The sequence below is a fragment of the Anguilla anguilla genome, chromosome 4 (genome assembly GCF_013347855.1).
Source record: "Anguilla anguilla isolate fAngAng1 chromosome 4, fAngAng1.pri, whole genome shotgun sequence".
NCBI lineage: Eukaryota > Metazoa > Chordata > Actinopteri > Anguilliformes > Anguillidae > Anguilla > Anguilla anguilla.
In genome coordinates this window covers 35,312,299-35,327,546 of record NC_049204.1, presented here as the reverse complement: position 1 = coordinate 35,327,546, position 15,248 = coordinate 35,312,299, and the positions used below count along the sequence as shown (strand labels likewise).

At 46.1% G+C, this 15,248-nt stretch overlaps 1 protein-coding gene across 5 annotated transcripts in view; it reads left to right on the top strand.

Annotated features, from left to right (window-relative positions):
* osbpl1a (oxysterol binding protein-like 1A) overlaps positions 1 to 15,248 on the top strand; it is a 39,494-nt gene that overhangs the window by 11,782 nt on the left and 12,464 nt on the right. For all 5 annotated transcript variants that reach the window (XM_035412701.1, XM_035412702.1, XM_035412700.1 and 2 more), the window contains 2 exons: positions 11,570 to 11,732; positions 13,820 to 13,985. In XM_035412701.1, the coding sequence (XP_035268592.1) occupies positions 11,570 to 11,732; positions 13,820 to 13,985 (329 nt within the window). The remainder of the gene's footprint in view (positions 1 to 11,569; positions 11,733 to 13,819; positions 13,986 to 15,248) is intronic.

Genomic DNA, 15,248 nt, shown 5'->3' with positions numbered 1-15,248 from the left:
CACCCTTTATGGGGTTCACAAAGCCGTGGTCTCCTGTAAGTAGTGTACATGGGAACTCTGAATTTACGTTCACTGACAAGCTCTGTATTTCACAAAAAAATTTTGTTCCGGTAATCTAATTTAAATAGCTCTTTATTCTTTATTCAACTAGGCTCTTTATTCTTAGCCGTATTTCATAATCCTTACTGTTTAATAAAATTTACACTCACCTTCTCCATTTCAGTTTGTGCCATTAATTAAAAGGGATGGTTGGTTCACTTGGGTGGGTTTTTATATTAATATGATAATAATTACATAGTCATATAATCATTTTAGTTCTAGTGTATGGTTTTCATTAGCCCAAACAGTTTTATGTTCAATAAAGGATATTTGAGATATTTGGAAACATTTCTGGCAACTTGCTGGCTTGACAGTGGCATTCTGCATTTGTGGTGTAAAGCAAGAAAATGCACTTCAACTCCAAAGCAGCTCATATGACAAAATTAACTCTTTGCCCTTAAAATATGCAGGAAGTGCACGCTTGTGTAACATCCCAACTGAATGTCATCACACTAGAACAAATTTTAATTTCAGCTGTGAAAAGGAGAACTAACTAACATTTAATCTAGAGTCTCATTTTAAAATGAATATTTATGGAATCACATTCTGTGTTAAAGAAACTCTACCCGATACAGATGCACCTAAAATGATTAGCTAATATTGTTACACATTACAAAACGGAGAGATGATTTGTTGTTTTATTTGATGCCGACAGTGTAAAGGTGATTGTGTCCTTCCTGTGAGGTGTTGCAAGGTGTTGCTGGCTCAGTCTCACAGGCCTATCTGTAAATCTGAGGTTTACTGGGCCTTCCCCCTCCAAGGGAGATGTCCCCATGCGTGGGTGCAGGGAGGAATCCGATCTTCCTTTTTGTGACGAGACTTGCCAGTCGGATTACGCACATGCACACAACACACACACACACACACACACATGCACACGCACACAGACAAGCACACACAAATACCAAGAATACACTGATGAATGATTAAGCTCTGTCTCTCTCTGTAAGAGGCGGCCAGTCAAGAAAAGTTTCTGGCTAAAAACATTTTTACATTTTTATCCTGTCTTCTTTATTTATTTTTTTCGGCTTACAAAATCTGGCTGAATTTATGAAGGCATTTTCATGATGCATTCCTTTTCCTCTTTGGCAGCGTGAACCTCAATGCTTTCGTTGCTTTTCATGATGCGTTATTAAAAAGATTATTCGCTAAATAAATGTGTTAGCCATGTGGGATGTTTATAAGTGAACTGCAGTGAAATGCTGAAGGGTCCGATTTGCACAGCCTGAAGCACACATCTCATCCTCAGTATTACCGGAGCAGTATGTCTGAGGCGTTAGCTTGAGCACATCTTAGCGTGCCTTGCTAACAGTGCCCTAAAGGCTGCAGAGGAACTTTGCTAGCTTTCACAGAGGAACTCCTTATGGCCCTGTGGTGCTTGGGAAAGCACTGGAGGAAAAGGGTGAATTTACCTGGAAATTAAAGGCCAGCAGCTGCCTGCCTGATGCTGACCTGAAACACAAGTTCAGTGCACCCTGGACCCTGAGATATGACCTAGCAATTCACATGTAGGGGCTAAGCAAAGAACACAACACCGAGGGCAGCGTGCTGGCACGTGGACTTCCTCCTCCAGTTTTTGGTGAATACCGTGTTAATGCCGTGCTAAGAGGCTGGGTACCCGGGGGGATTAAGGCCGACGGGAGCGTGACGCGGATTTGAGTGGAAACGCGCAGCATGTGATGGGGGCCTGCGCCGTGTCGGCAAAGCCTGCGCAGCGCGGACTCTGCCTACCTGTGCAGCGCGGACTCTGCCTACCTGTGCAGCGCGCACTCTGCCTACCTGTGCAGCGCGCACTCTGCCTACCTGTGCAGCGCGCACTCTGCCTACCTGTGCAGCGCGCACTCTGCCTACCTGTGCAGCGCGAACTCTGCCTACCTGTGCAGCGCGGACTCTGCCTACCTGTGCAGCGCGCACTCTGCCTACCTGTGCAGCGCGCACTCTGCCTACCTGTGCAGCGCGGACTCTGCCTACCTGTGCAGCGCACACTCTGCCTACCTGTGCAGCGCGCACTCTGCCTACCTGTGCAGCACGGACTCTGCCTACCTGTGCAGCGCGCACTCTGCCTACCTGTGCAGCGCGCACTCTGCCTACCTGTGCAGCGCGCACTCTGCCTACCTGTGCAGCGCGGACTCTGCCTACCTGTGCAGCACGGACTCTGCCTACCTGTGCAGCGCGCACTCTGCCTACCTGTGCAGCGCGCACTCTGCCTACCTGTGCAGCGCGCACTCTGCCTACCTGTGCAGCGCGCACTCTGCCAACCTGAGGGCAAATACTAGACTAGAGGGCAAAAATGCCAGCAGTTGAGCTGAGCTTTTTTAGTTCTCATTAGCCTGTGAGTGAATTGAATCACTTACTCCTTCACTGATTAAAAACAACTGATGACATTACTTAACAAACCACTAGGTAGCCAAAATGTGTTTATAGGTGCTTAGTAGTCACAACTATGTATGAAATTAACTTTTTGGTCCACCAGCCTGTGTAGTTTTTTTTTTTTTTTAAACAGCTGATCAGTGTTTTGTACCAGCCAAAATATTTTTTTTTCCCAAAATCAAGGCAAAAATCTAAGAAAATGCTCCTTGAGCTTTCATTGCCATGTTTAAACTTTGCAGCTGTTTTGCCTTTTCTCCCTCTCTCAATGTCGCTTTTTTAAATGATCACGCGCACACGCACATCTTCGCCGTGCTTCATATTCTACATGGTCAGCTGGGGAACAGGAGGCGTTCAGGGCTGAGTGCAGCTGAGGTCTTGTGCTGATCTGTGTCAGTGCATGAGGTCAGGCAGAATTCACGAGCCATTCGCCTCTCTCACAGACAGTGTTGAATTATGAAAATGCGCCTTTACAGCCAAAGGGCTCTATATGGGCACATTCATGGCAATCGTGAGTTACGCCGCCATTTTTTTTTTTTAATGAGTGAAATTCAATGAATGTGTGGAATGTGAGCAGGACTTAGCTGTGTGAGGTACGTGGGCTGGAAGCAGCACGACGAGGAAGTGTGTGGGATTAAGTAATGATAGCGAAGTAAAGCTATCTGTCTTGGCTGAGCTGGGTGTAATCTTTGCATCAAACTGAACGGGTAGCGCTGGCTTGCGAGGTATGAAGGACGGCGTTGGATTAATCCTTCTGCGCTGTTCGCCTCGGCCGCTTTCTAACGAATGGATCTGCACTTTTTACCCTGTGTTTCAGATTAAACTGCTTGGGGGGGGTTAACGCGTATGCTCCGTTGCTCCCCCGTAAAAAGCGGATTTGATTTGCAAATACGGCTGCTGTTCTGAAACTTGCGTAATTTGCAGTTAGAGTCGGATTGGGCGGTGGAGAGAGCAGTTGAAAGGGAGGCTCTGCTAGTGCCTAGGCCTGACCGATAATAACCCCGTTTATCACCGCGTGAGTTTCGATTGCTGAGGCGGGGGAAGAAAACTGGCCGTACAGGACGGAAGGTCGCATGCTGAGGCTCACTGAGGGAGTTTCATTGTGAGATGGCCGTAGGACTGCAATCGCCCACGTTTTAACATGCAATATGAATCAGTGATTCCTATCATGGTTTTAGGTTCACAGTATTGTGTTTAAATTTAGTACTTTAATGATTTAACATTTTCATGCTGGTCTGGTTGCTGGTCTGGTTGGTCTGTGATTGGTGCTCATAGAACTCTTATGAATGCACTTAATAATAATGCATATGCTAATGCCAGACCCACAGAGGGAGCCCTAGTTTATAACCCTCACCTTAAATGGGAGAATTTTTCTTGCCACTCAACCCTGATTATGGCTGGCAGTGTGCCAGAGTTGTGGCTGCTGTCAACCTGCTTCTCATTGGACCCTTGAGCACTGAAGTGCTTGACACCTTCCATCAGAAGTCAGACACCTCTGAAGGATAACAAAGTTAAAATTTTACTCTATGCAATTACATAAGTGTATGTACATGGAAAGGGTGTCAGTACAATGGATTGCTCTACACTTTTTTCCTCAGGTTTTCCATAGTTGTGTTTTTGTTTTGTTTTTTGCTTGCTTGTCTCTTTTTGTTGTTCCTTCTGCTTTGGACAAATGCAGAATTCCCTGAATCCCGCAGGGATGTGCAGGGAGGTTAAATGCTGTACGGACCTGGGAATAGAACCGTTTAGCTCTCCGTCAGTCTCCCTGCAATCACAGTAAGCTCCTCACTGACCTGTAAAGCCAGGCTCTGTGTTATTTCCGTAAGCGTGTTCTGGTGTTTCCGTAGGTTCACACTCTGGAAGGGACATTAGTGTGGCTGGGGAGGGTGTTCCAGTGGTGCTTCGAGCGTGTGCTGTGGTTTACAGCAAGGCTCCAAACAGGCTCTGTGGGACTCCGTTATGAGTTGGCAGTAGACGTCTGATCAGCGTTCAGCCTAGGGGAGCAAGCTCTCACACCCGAACCATCCCGTTCCTTTGCTACCGGTTTAGTCTGTGACTTTGAGGGCTGTAAACTCATACAGTCTGCGTCTGTAATGAACCTTCAGACTTACGGTGCAGATCTTGGTCTTCAGGTCTGTTGTCTCTGAGGAATTGTCAAATGAAGAGAAGCCCAAAGCCTTCAGAGAGCATTGCGCAGTGGTTTGAGGGTATGTGTTGAATATTTCAGCCTCTTGGGGTCTGATAATGCCCTCTAGCTTCATTGGATCGACCAACGTCTGAGATTGGGAGAGGGAGATAACCAGTTGAAGAGAGAGGTCTCTATCAGAGTCTCGGGCTTCAACCATAATTGTGTGTTTCACTTGTTCAGTCTTGTTTCACATAGACTACATGACCATAAGTATGTGGTCACCCTAGCTTCACACCTACATGTGCTGATGAACTGATCTCCTGGAAATGTGACATCCTACATCAGTGCCATGTTGAAAGCCGCTGACCTCTTCAGTACGATTCTACTGCCAATGTTTGTCCATGGAGATCGCATGGCTGTATGCTTGATTTTATGCACCTGTTAGCAATGCGTGTGGCTGAAGTTGCTGAACCCACTGAAAACGGTGTCCACATACTTTTGGCCATGTAGTGTATATTCACTGGGAGCACATGCCGCATGTTGCACATTAGTTAATACGTACTGCTTGCTGCTTTCTCCAGGTTCAGTTATGGTTAGAGCTAGTGGTTATGGGTGTTGCATCCACATTTGCGAATGAGCTAGCTTTGTGTGAGGCTGTCTTTTTGAATTGATCTTCCTTTCCTAAGCTGTGTGAAAATGTGCAAGTGCTCTTGTGGAGTGTGTGAGATGGGAAAACCATGTCTTATGAGGCTCATGCCGTGCTGGAAATGGCTACGAGCTGCCTGTTAGCCTACAGGGAAAGAGAGAGAGCGAGTGACACAGAGCAAGAGGGAAGGGAGGGGGTGAGGAAGGGAAGATCGGTGAGTACTAGTTTAGCTCTGTGGAGGGGTCGTCTCTGCCAGAGAGAGGAGGGGCAGTACAGCGGAGAGCGCGAGGACCGCTAACTGGGTCACCTCTGTGCGCTAAAACCGTATGGAAGGGACAGCGGCAGCCCTTGCCATCACCAGCCTGACAAGATTACGGACAGGGCCCGCAATGTGAGCACGAGCTGCAAACAGTGGCACCGGGACCTTTATCTGTGGATCCTTTCATTTGACCCTCTGATCATTCGTAAGCGAGGCCTTTTTTTCCAGTTATCTATTTGGCCGACGCTCTTGTTCAGTGACTTTAAAGCCCCCATGACGAGATGCGTACAGTGCAGAAGAACAACAATGTCAAGGATATTTTGCAAAATAGCAAGGAGCACATTGGCGTTCAGCTCCAAGGTTGTAAAATAACTATACTGAGATATGCAGTCATTATATAAACATATCCAAATGTCTACGTAGTGTTTGAAATGTACGATCATATAATATCTATGTTTATCTGTATTTCGTTGAATGGAACCTTCTTCAGAAGGAACTATAGCAACCACAAAAGCACCCTGGAATTAGGCTGGCTTGAACGTGGCGTTTACCTTTAAATGATTGGTAGACTTCTGATCAGGTTTCATACAGCTAGACAAAGTGTGGCGTGCCTTTTAAGAAACTTTAGCTTTCTGGGAATGGGGAGAAATACACAGTATTGTCTTCTTGCTGTTTCACACAGACACATACAGCCCGCGTAGCAGATTTAAGCACCTGTGTGGAGAACCGCCTGGATGATTGCATAATCCTCGTTATCCATTATTAATCTCTCGATGACACTTAAAGTGATGAATATAGAAGGCTGGGCTTCAGCGGAGAAGTTTGAAACGGGTCCCGTGGGGCGCATTGAAGGACTCCGGAGCGGGTTTTCGGAAGGCTTTGCTAGCTTGTACACTGAGGTTCCCACTTCTCCCGATCAGCGTCTCGCGGGGACATGGTGCCCCCTAGCTAACACACACGGTTTTTGTGGGGACCTCGGGGGGTTAGGGAAACGCGAGCCCTGCTGCTAGGTGCTATCCACGAGGACTCCAGTTCTGAGGTAGTGACAGAGCGAACAGATTCTGTTGATGCATAGGGGAATGGGAAGGTGCTACTGTCATAGTGAGAGAGACCTATCAGAAGGGAGATGAGAAACAGTGTTTTCACACTAATAAATTGCGTTTGGTTCCTCAGTTCTTCTCAGTGTGTGTTTGTGTGTGTAATCTATATTTGTGTTTGAGAGAGAGGAAAAGAGAAATATATTTCATTTGGTGATACTGTGTATTTTTTGTCATCATTTTTTTATTTTAATTTGATGCCTTCTGTTCTGACAAGAAATTATTTGTGTAGCTGAAGTTGTTCCATAATTCAGAAACAAGTTAAATTTTTTTGTTCAATTACACCAGTGTTGTCTATCACTGTGTAATTGAATATCTTGCGGATTTGTATCGGGGTATGATGCGTGGAGCTCAATCGGTATGCATTAACTTAATCTTTAGGTTGACTCTTCACAGATGCTCGTAACCCACTTAAATCTGGCAAGCGTGTTTGCGGAATAATAATCTGGGATGAAGTAGTCAAAGGTCCGGTGTAGAATGTAAAGCTGGTGGCCCTGCACATTTTGTGCAGATGAGTTATATACCTCATGGGATAGTGCATAAATGTTTTCCTCTGATGTTTTAAATCATAGTCCCTAATGTGTGCCCTATTACACATAATGATATTTTTTCTGTCATTTTTCTATTCGTATTGCCTCACTTAAACCATTTTATTACTACTCGCAGCATTAGTTGCTAAAGAAATGTTATTATATTCTGAGCGAATAATATAGCTTAAATTTCTCTCGGTCTTTTCGTATTATTCAGGCTTGGCCTGTTAGGCAGTTGAATGCGTTTCTTTAGTTGTGCTTTTTTTATTAGCGCATCCGCTAACAGCGCGCTGATGCTGGGTAGTACCGTTGGAGTAAGACCTGCGTCGTAGCAATGATGAGCTCATTTGTTTTTATAACCGGTGTGCGATGTGCGGCGTATGCCCAGGAGGCTCATTACGAGATACGAGCCGCCCGGCTGCATCCAGAACCACAGCGACGGGCGCAGCGGCGCACGCGAGCGCGGGAGAGAGCCAGCTAGCCCCGGCCGTGACTGCGCGGACCAGGTGAGGCACGCTTCAGAGGACCGGCGGGTCAGAGCGCCCCAGGACCGCGTTAGCACGCCGTGTCGAAAGAGCGGAGGAGAGAAAAATAGAGAGAGAGAGAAATGAGGGGCGACTGAAACTGTGTGGATACTTTGTGACTTTATTTCTCATCGCTTATATTTTTTTTACTGCTTGTCTTGTGATTTATGGGCAGTTTAGCCTCTTTCAGAATGCTGTCTGTACCTGCTTTTGACACATTTGCTGTGCCAGTGGTTGTGATGAGTAAAAGAAAGTAGGTCTTTGCTTAAGCGGCAGGGCTCAAACTATGTAGCTGGGCATCTTTTTTTCAACCCTCCATTGCTTTTGATTGCTTTGTTGATTGATGCTGTGTAGTGAATATGTGCACGCGTACACCTGCATGTAGTGAATATGTACACCTGCATGTAGTGATTATGTGCACCTGCATGTAGTGAATATGTGCATGCGTACACCTGCATGTAGTGAATATGTAGCTACACCTGCATGTAGTGAATATGTGCATGCGTACACCTGCATGTAGTGAATATGTGCATGTGTACACCTGCATGTACATTTATATTTAAATTTAATTGAACAGCAATAAAAAGCATGGTCGAGATAAGTACACATTTTAGATCTGAAATTATTAATCAGCTCCCTTTATTCAAGTTATATTTGTGCAAAACTGCAATTGCTGTTTGGAAAATAAAAAAGATTAATGCAAAGCCAAGAGATTTATGTTGCAAATTAAAAACTTTAAAAAATATGATTAAGTGCAGATCCCAAGTACATTGTTTTTCTAAATAAGTTATGCTCTGACACCTAGAAAATTGAAAGGATGAACATTAGGGTGTGGTGTGGCAGTTGCTTCACACATTCATATTTGGGTTCATAGTGCAGGTCTGCAGGTCGTTTGTAAAGACACACTATTGCCTTATCAGAAGTCCTTACTCAGTTTAGCATTCTGAAGATGGCGTCTTACGCGCTGGTGTTTTGATACCTGAGAAGGTGACTGCGTGTGATGCAAGCGCGGGGGGGTGCAGAGGGAACCGCAGACCCGCCTCCGGACGGGCGCTGGGCCTCCTTTGGCCCCGCAGGCCGGGCTCCGTGCCTGAAGCTCGGGGGCTCTGTTTGTTTTCCTGGAGCCCTCTCAGGGGGGTCGCCGGGGTAGAACCCTGGCATCGCCCGGGGGGCCTGCACTTCCAGTCCCGGCAGACCCCCCTAACCTACCCGCGGCCCCCCGTGCCCCGAAGGGCCGGCCAATGGCAGCGCAGCGCCGCTTCCTCTCCGCCGCCTGGTATTCCCTGTCATTGTTACGGGAGTCACCCAAGGCGGAGGGCGTCCAGTGTGTCTGCGTGGCTTCGGCTGCCCGATTCTCACTGGCTCCCTTTCTGACACACAGGCACGAAGGATATATTTGTTCAGTTTTTAATTTGCATCCAGTTATCGGCGAAGGCAGGCAGCCGTTCCGCGCCATCGTGGTTCAGTGGCAGGCCTTTGTGTTCCAAGACCATTCTGGTTAGAAGTGCCTTTCCTCATCACTCGTGAAACCCAACCTCTTAGCAGACTTTACTCAAATCTTGTTTTGATCAGATTTTAACAGATCGCTCTTCCGAATGTTTGACTGAATACTGCCAGTGAATATTTGCTGCAGCCCTGGCTTATACCATGTATAAACCCTTATGAAAAAATCATGTATGCCTTTTCACATGTAAAAATCACTATTTCATATGTGAATTAAAATATTGACATGTGAAAAGGAAATGTCACGTGAACTGGACGTTTTTACATGCGCTTGGCTTTTTTCACGTGTGAAATAAAAATATTAATGTGCAAAAACAAAACATGAAATCATGTGACATTCTACATTTCCCCTTATAACTTTGAAATGTGAACTACAATTTTTGCATGTGCAAACAAAACATGTGACTTGAAATAGCATAGGGTGCCTCCCATTTTCTTTTTGGACAAATGTGGTCTTTGAACACAAGATTTTGTTCAGAAGGGATGCTGTTGTATACTTATTTATACTGTCATTTTCATGACAATTTTTTAAAACTGGTTTGTCTCTGTCTTCACTGTTACACAGCGAGCAACTGATTAACCAAGGCAAACTCCTTGTGTGCATAAAAACATACTTGGCCAATAAATTCTGATTCTGATTCTGAGACGGCTCTGTGGGCACTGAGCGGATTTGTGCCCGAGTTGGGTGGCGATTTGACGGCACGCCTGGGAGGCCAGGGCTGCTCTCCCAGTGGAAGACGAATGTTCCGCCCAGGCTCACAAGCCCACAGTCACCCAAGACGGGCGATCACGTTCCACCGAGAGGAAGTCTGCCGGGCGGGGCGGGCGGCCACCGTCGGCTGCGGCTGTTAGCCTTTCAGCGGGGCCCGCAGTACCGACGCAGTACCGACTGAGTCCAAAGCCAGCTCACTGAAGCTGAAAGCAGTGCTGATCGACCCAGTCCGGCTTACCCAGGCTTCCTGCAGGGCTAGGCACTCTCTAGACTGAAGGCACAGTAATGAGCCAGATTAGCCGAATGGCCTTTTTGTATCTTAAAACTTTATTAAATACTTGTAGGTTATTAGGAGACCGACAGGAGGAGAGAGGCTTTCCAAAGCGTCTATGGTACGGTGCTTGTGAACGAGTCTGTCGGAGAGGTCCATGCTTCTCTGCACCGCCCTTAACGACAGGGGGATGCTCGCTTCTCTGGCAACACGTACCGTATGGCATCAAGGGGCCATCGCGGTGTGGACGCAGACGGTCACTGACTCTACCCCGCCCAAGGCGATGGTGGTGCTGATGTCCCTGCTGTAGGAAGGCAGTTGTCATGAGAACGCCGTCGAGGTTGGTGTTCGGTCTGCTGGCGTCGTGCACTGTTGATTAAACGGTCGTGCGTTGCAGAGGTGCATTTGTCGTGTGAGATGACAGGAGTCTGGCGAATCTGTCTTGGTTTGATTCGGGACGTAGAGAAGGGCCGTTGTTTCCGCTGCAGATGCACTTTTGCGGTGCTGTGACATTAAAGAAATGATGCAGGGTTTGTTTTTATTGAGGTCGTGATGCTACCAGTTAAAGAAGAAGAACACCCAGCATGATTTATTTGTGTTCTACTAGAATGTGAAAATGTGACTCAGTCTTAATGCAAGCCTGACTCAGGCAGTAACCAGCTTCATATTGAATGCTAAAAATGGCTGTTTTCACCAATCCCTCAATCAGACACACGAGGAGGTGGGGTAAACCCTTCATTCCCAGAGCGATCAAAGTCCGATTCTCTGTTTCTCTTTGCCTTGATGTATTTGTGCAGGTGAACGCATCAAAGTGACCCTTAGGCATTGTGTTATTTGTGAAGGAAGTGCTCCGTTAGTCAGCCTTTGCTGAATGGGCTTGACATTCACATCAAGCGTGGATGGCAGCACCCCCGCCCGGAAAAGGAGAAAGAGAAAGAGAAAGCATTAACTTCTCTGAACAGAAGTATGTCTGATCCCAGTATAGTTTGTGCAGAACCTATCCATGTATTTTGTCAGCTAGAAGAGGAAACAAACATGTTCTGTAGAATCGCCATTCAATTTAGATGGTGTATAATGCACCCATGTTTGACTTTATCGGTTTATTTATTTTGCTGCTATATAATTATTGGCAGTAATTTCACTGAATAGAATGTTGTAAAGATTGTGCTGGGATGGTTTCCTGCATGAAAATGCATCTCATATTCTCAGAGACTTCCGTGAGAACCAGTGGTTTTGGTGGTATCACTTAAATTGGTGGAAGTTCATCACAAAGGACCTCCAATCCAGCACTCCCACTGGAAAAAAATTACTGTATTTCATAAGTGACATATTTGTCTATCAATTTTCTAAAATGTATTTGATACGTTCTGAACAAGAGACTGAACGAGCTGGAAACCTGAGCTCAAGTGTTGCTGCTGTTTGTTGTTGTTCAGGTACGGAACCTGAAGTTTGAGCAGGAAGTGGAGAAGAACAAGATCCTGTCGGAAGCCCTGCAGACTCTGGCCACGGAGCACCACGAGCTGGAGCAGTCGGTGGCGAAGGGGTCCTCCCCTCGGAGCGTGCTCAGTGAGGATGAGTTCTACGACGCCGTCTCAGGTGAGAGGCCGCTGGCTAATCGGGACAGCTGCCTGGAGGTCATGTGATTTTGGGCATGTTGCTCACTGGTGCTGTATCATAGGCATACATGCATGTGCTCCATTTTGTGTCTTTGTTAAACTGATATTTCACCAGGTGCTTACATTATCCCTGCAGAGACCATTTGACTAGCGTATTGTATGCGTCTCAGGATAAAGATTCTCAGCTTATCAGGGTAACATAATACTTTTGTGTGTATGTGGCAGTATATTATGTATTATGATCATATCAATTTTTATGAGCAAAAGAGTCTTTTTGTTGGTTTTTTTTTTTCTGGTTGTGAAATTTTAAAGGTCAGGTGTTCAGAATCTCCCAGTGCCATTACTGTGGCTTTAAGTATGTCTTGACATGGCCCTCTCTGTTAACCCAGCAGAAGACAGAATAGGGCTTGGTTTTTAATTGCCCCTATCTGGTGTGCCAGGCAGAAGGGTTATCTTACCAAGGGAGAGGGACAGAGGATGGAGTTTCAGCCTTGCCAGCATTGTGTTTTTCATGTGTGCATTAATGTTTTCCATTCATTTTGCTGTTCTGTGATGCCCCATGAAATAAGGGAAAGCCGTGTACAGTATTTCACAATAGTTGAATAACATAGATGTAGCTTAACAGGGTGGTTATGGTGACACAGTACACCCTGTGGCAGTCAGATGTTGAATGTCCCCTTTTTTAGGAATGTATATGTAGTACCTTATGATGATCTTGTATTGGGCCTCATACAGAAGTTACCTGTTAGCATTAATGATTCATGTCCTTACACGCTTAGAACTTTATTGGACGTCCATGTTTTTTTCATAAAATCCTGAATATCTTTTTTTTATTTTTTTTTTATCTGTTGTACATGATGGTAGGAGGTTACAATTCTGAAAAGCAAGAAAGTTCAAATTACACTTACTTAGCCATTGTCATGACAATGGTTTCCAACACACGCTGTTTTCCATAATGATTTTGTACCATACGTGGCTTCAGGTTGGTGGGTTAGGTTTATGGGTTAGGTTTATAAGGATTTAAACGTGTGCTTTCTGCAGAAGATTCAAATGTACTACATCGTGGTTCGAGCCTTGCCGATCAGTCGAGGCGACGGTCGATGATGGTTGAAAAGTTATCGCTTTCTCAGTAGAAGAGTAATTGAACTACTTGTTGTTTGGACCTTTAGATCTTTGGCTTTTATTTGTCAATGAACACTTACTCTTTAGCACCCACCTGAAAATGGTGGATGTGTGTATGCTTTCATGATATAGCCTAACTTTGAAGTTATCAAATCGCAATGTCTGGCTACACCAGTTGTGTTGTTGACATCAAAGACACTATTATTCCAAATAACTTGTATAAATATGGTCAACAAATATTTCTGTAAAATAGGGCACCAAACAAAAAATGCTGTATATCCTAAACATGCCTGCATTGGAAAATTGCTTGGCTTGAATCTATGTTATATGAGATTACGTTTCTCATTTTTACCTGTACATTACTGCTGCTACTACTACTACTACTAATAATAATAATAATTTTTTTCATATCTTTCCATAAATTGGAATTAAAAGTCCTGAACACATAAAGATATAATCTGTAATATAAACAGCAAAGTTGTCATGAGACAAGTAAAAGGGCTTATAGAATGCAAAAATAATGGTATATTATTTTATTCTATATTGTATTATATAGCATATTGTATATATATATATGTGTGTATGTGTGTGTGTGTATATATATATATATAAATATGGGGGAATGTTCTTTCGTTATAATGATGATTGTTAATGTGATGAAGTTTTAAAGATGATGAAGGTGACAGTGCTTGTGTGTGCTTTAGCCTGAATTCTCACAGAGGGGTGGGTTGTGGTTGGGGTTGTGGTTGGGGTTGGGGGGGGGCGGGGGGGTCAGACATTGCTGTTGGAAGCCGAGCGCAGCAGCAGCCTTTAAAGGCAACACTATCCCCGGATCGGATGTCCCGGGCCGCCCGTCAGGGGAAGGTGTCAGCTGTGTGTGGGGACGCGCGGGGCGTCCGCCGCAGACTCTCCACTGACGCGCTCCGCTCCGGCTGCCCCTCGCAGATTCCGGCTCGGAGCACTCCCTGAGCGGGTTCGAGACGGTGGCCAGCCGGTCCTTCGAGGGCGAGTCGGTCCAGTTCAGCAGCATCCGCGGCAGCCCCGTCAGCATGTTGCAGGAGGACCGCCGCGGCGACGAGGAGCCCCAGGCCAACGGGATAAAGAGGCACAGGTGAGCGACCCCCCGCCTCCGCCCGGCCGTACCGGCCCGCCACCGCTCAGGGCTCCGCTGCTGGGGAATGCAATGAAAGGGCTGGAGGCCGGCTTTCAGCGCCTCTGTGCTGAGCCCAGGCGGCCCTCTTGCCGCTCGCCTTCTCTTCTTCTCTTCCCCCTCCAGTCCTAATTGAAAATGCATGGGGCCGTTTGTGGGTTTGTGGCCGGCGGCCGTATTGGTGAACCGGTATCGATTGCTGTGCAGCGGGGATGAAAGTATAGTGTCTCAGTGCGGGGGACACTGTTTCCCCGGCGGCCATTGAGCCGGGAGCGGTTTGTATAGAGAGGGGCGCCGTCTCTTCACGGTGTGTAATGGACACCGCGTCTCCGGTGTCACCGTCCCCACATTTAGTTTAGGCGGGTGTTTGCTTACCGCCTGCATTCATCGGGTAACTGCATCCCCCACCAGGGCCCTGTTTGTTTTTCTCTCTCTCTCTCTCTCTATTTCTCTCTATCTCCCTCTCTCTATCTTTCTCCCTCTCTCTCTCTCCACCTCTCTCCCTCTTCCTCTCGCTATCTTCCTCTCTCTCTTTCTTACTCTGTATTTCTCTTCCTCTCTCTATCTTTCTCTCTCTCTCTCTCTTCCTCTCTCTTTCTTACTCTCTATTTCTCTTCCTCTCTCTCTCGCTCATGTGCTCTACTCTCAGGTTGACACTGTGCCTTTGCTCCTGAAGTGTGGCAAAAAAAAATCAATTTCCTTTCAGAAGATAGCATCTTCCTTTTTTGTTTTAGCCTTTCCTTTTTTGTTTTAGCCTTTCAGTCAGTCAAGTAGACTGTGAATAATTTATGAGCGCTGGTTAGCCGGAGGTTGAGAGGGGAGAAGTCTTTAGAAAAAAGGTGTTTTTAGTGCAGGGTGTGTACGAGGCCAGCGGAGGTTAATACCATCGCGTTTACAATCCCCAGGTTTCCTCCACTCAGGGACCCTAGCCAGACTCTCGCCAGACAGACTGAGTGAAGGGAGTCTGCCAGGACAGGAATTTAAATGATTCTCCTTTTTTAATCTCCATTTCTCCGCTGCCCTCATTGGCATTGAAGCTTTCTGCAAATGTAACTCTTTGCTCGATGTGTTGAGTTTATGTGTGTTGAGTTAAACATTGTTATCGGTTTCAGGATTCGGGTGTTTGCGTGACTTTTTAGTGTTTCTTGTAATCATTGCCGACGTCTTAGGAAATGTCACTCTGTACTCAGATGTTGGCTAATTGCACAAACATGTGTCCAGGGG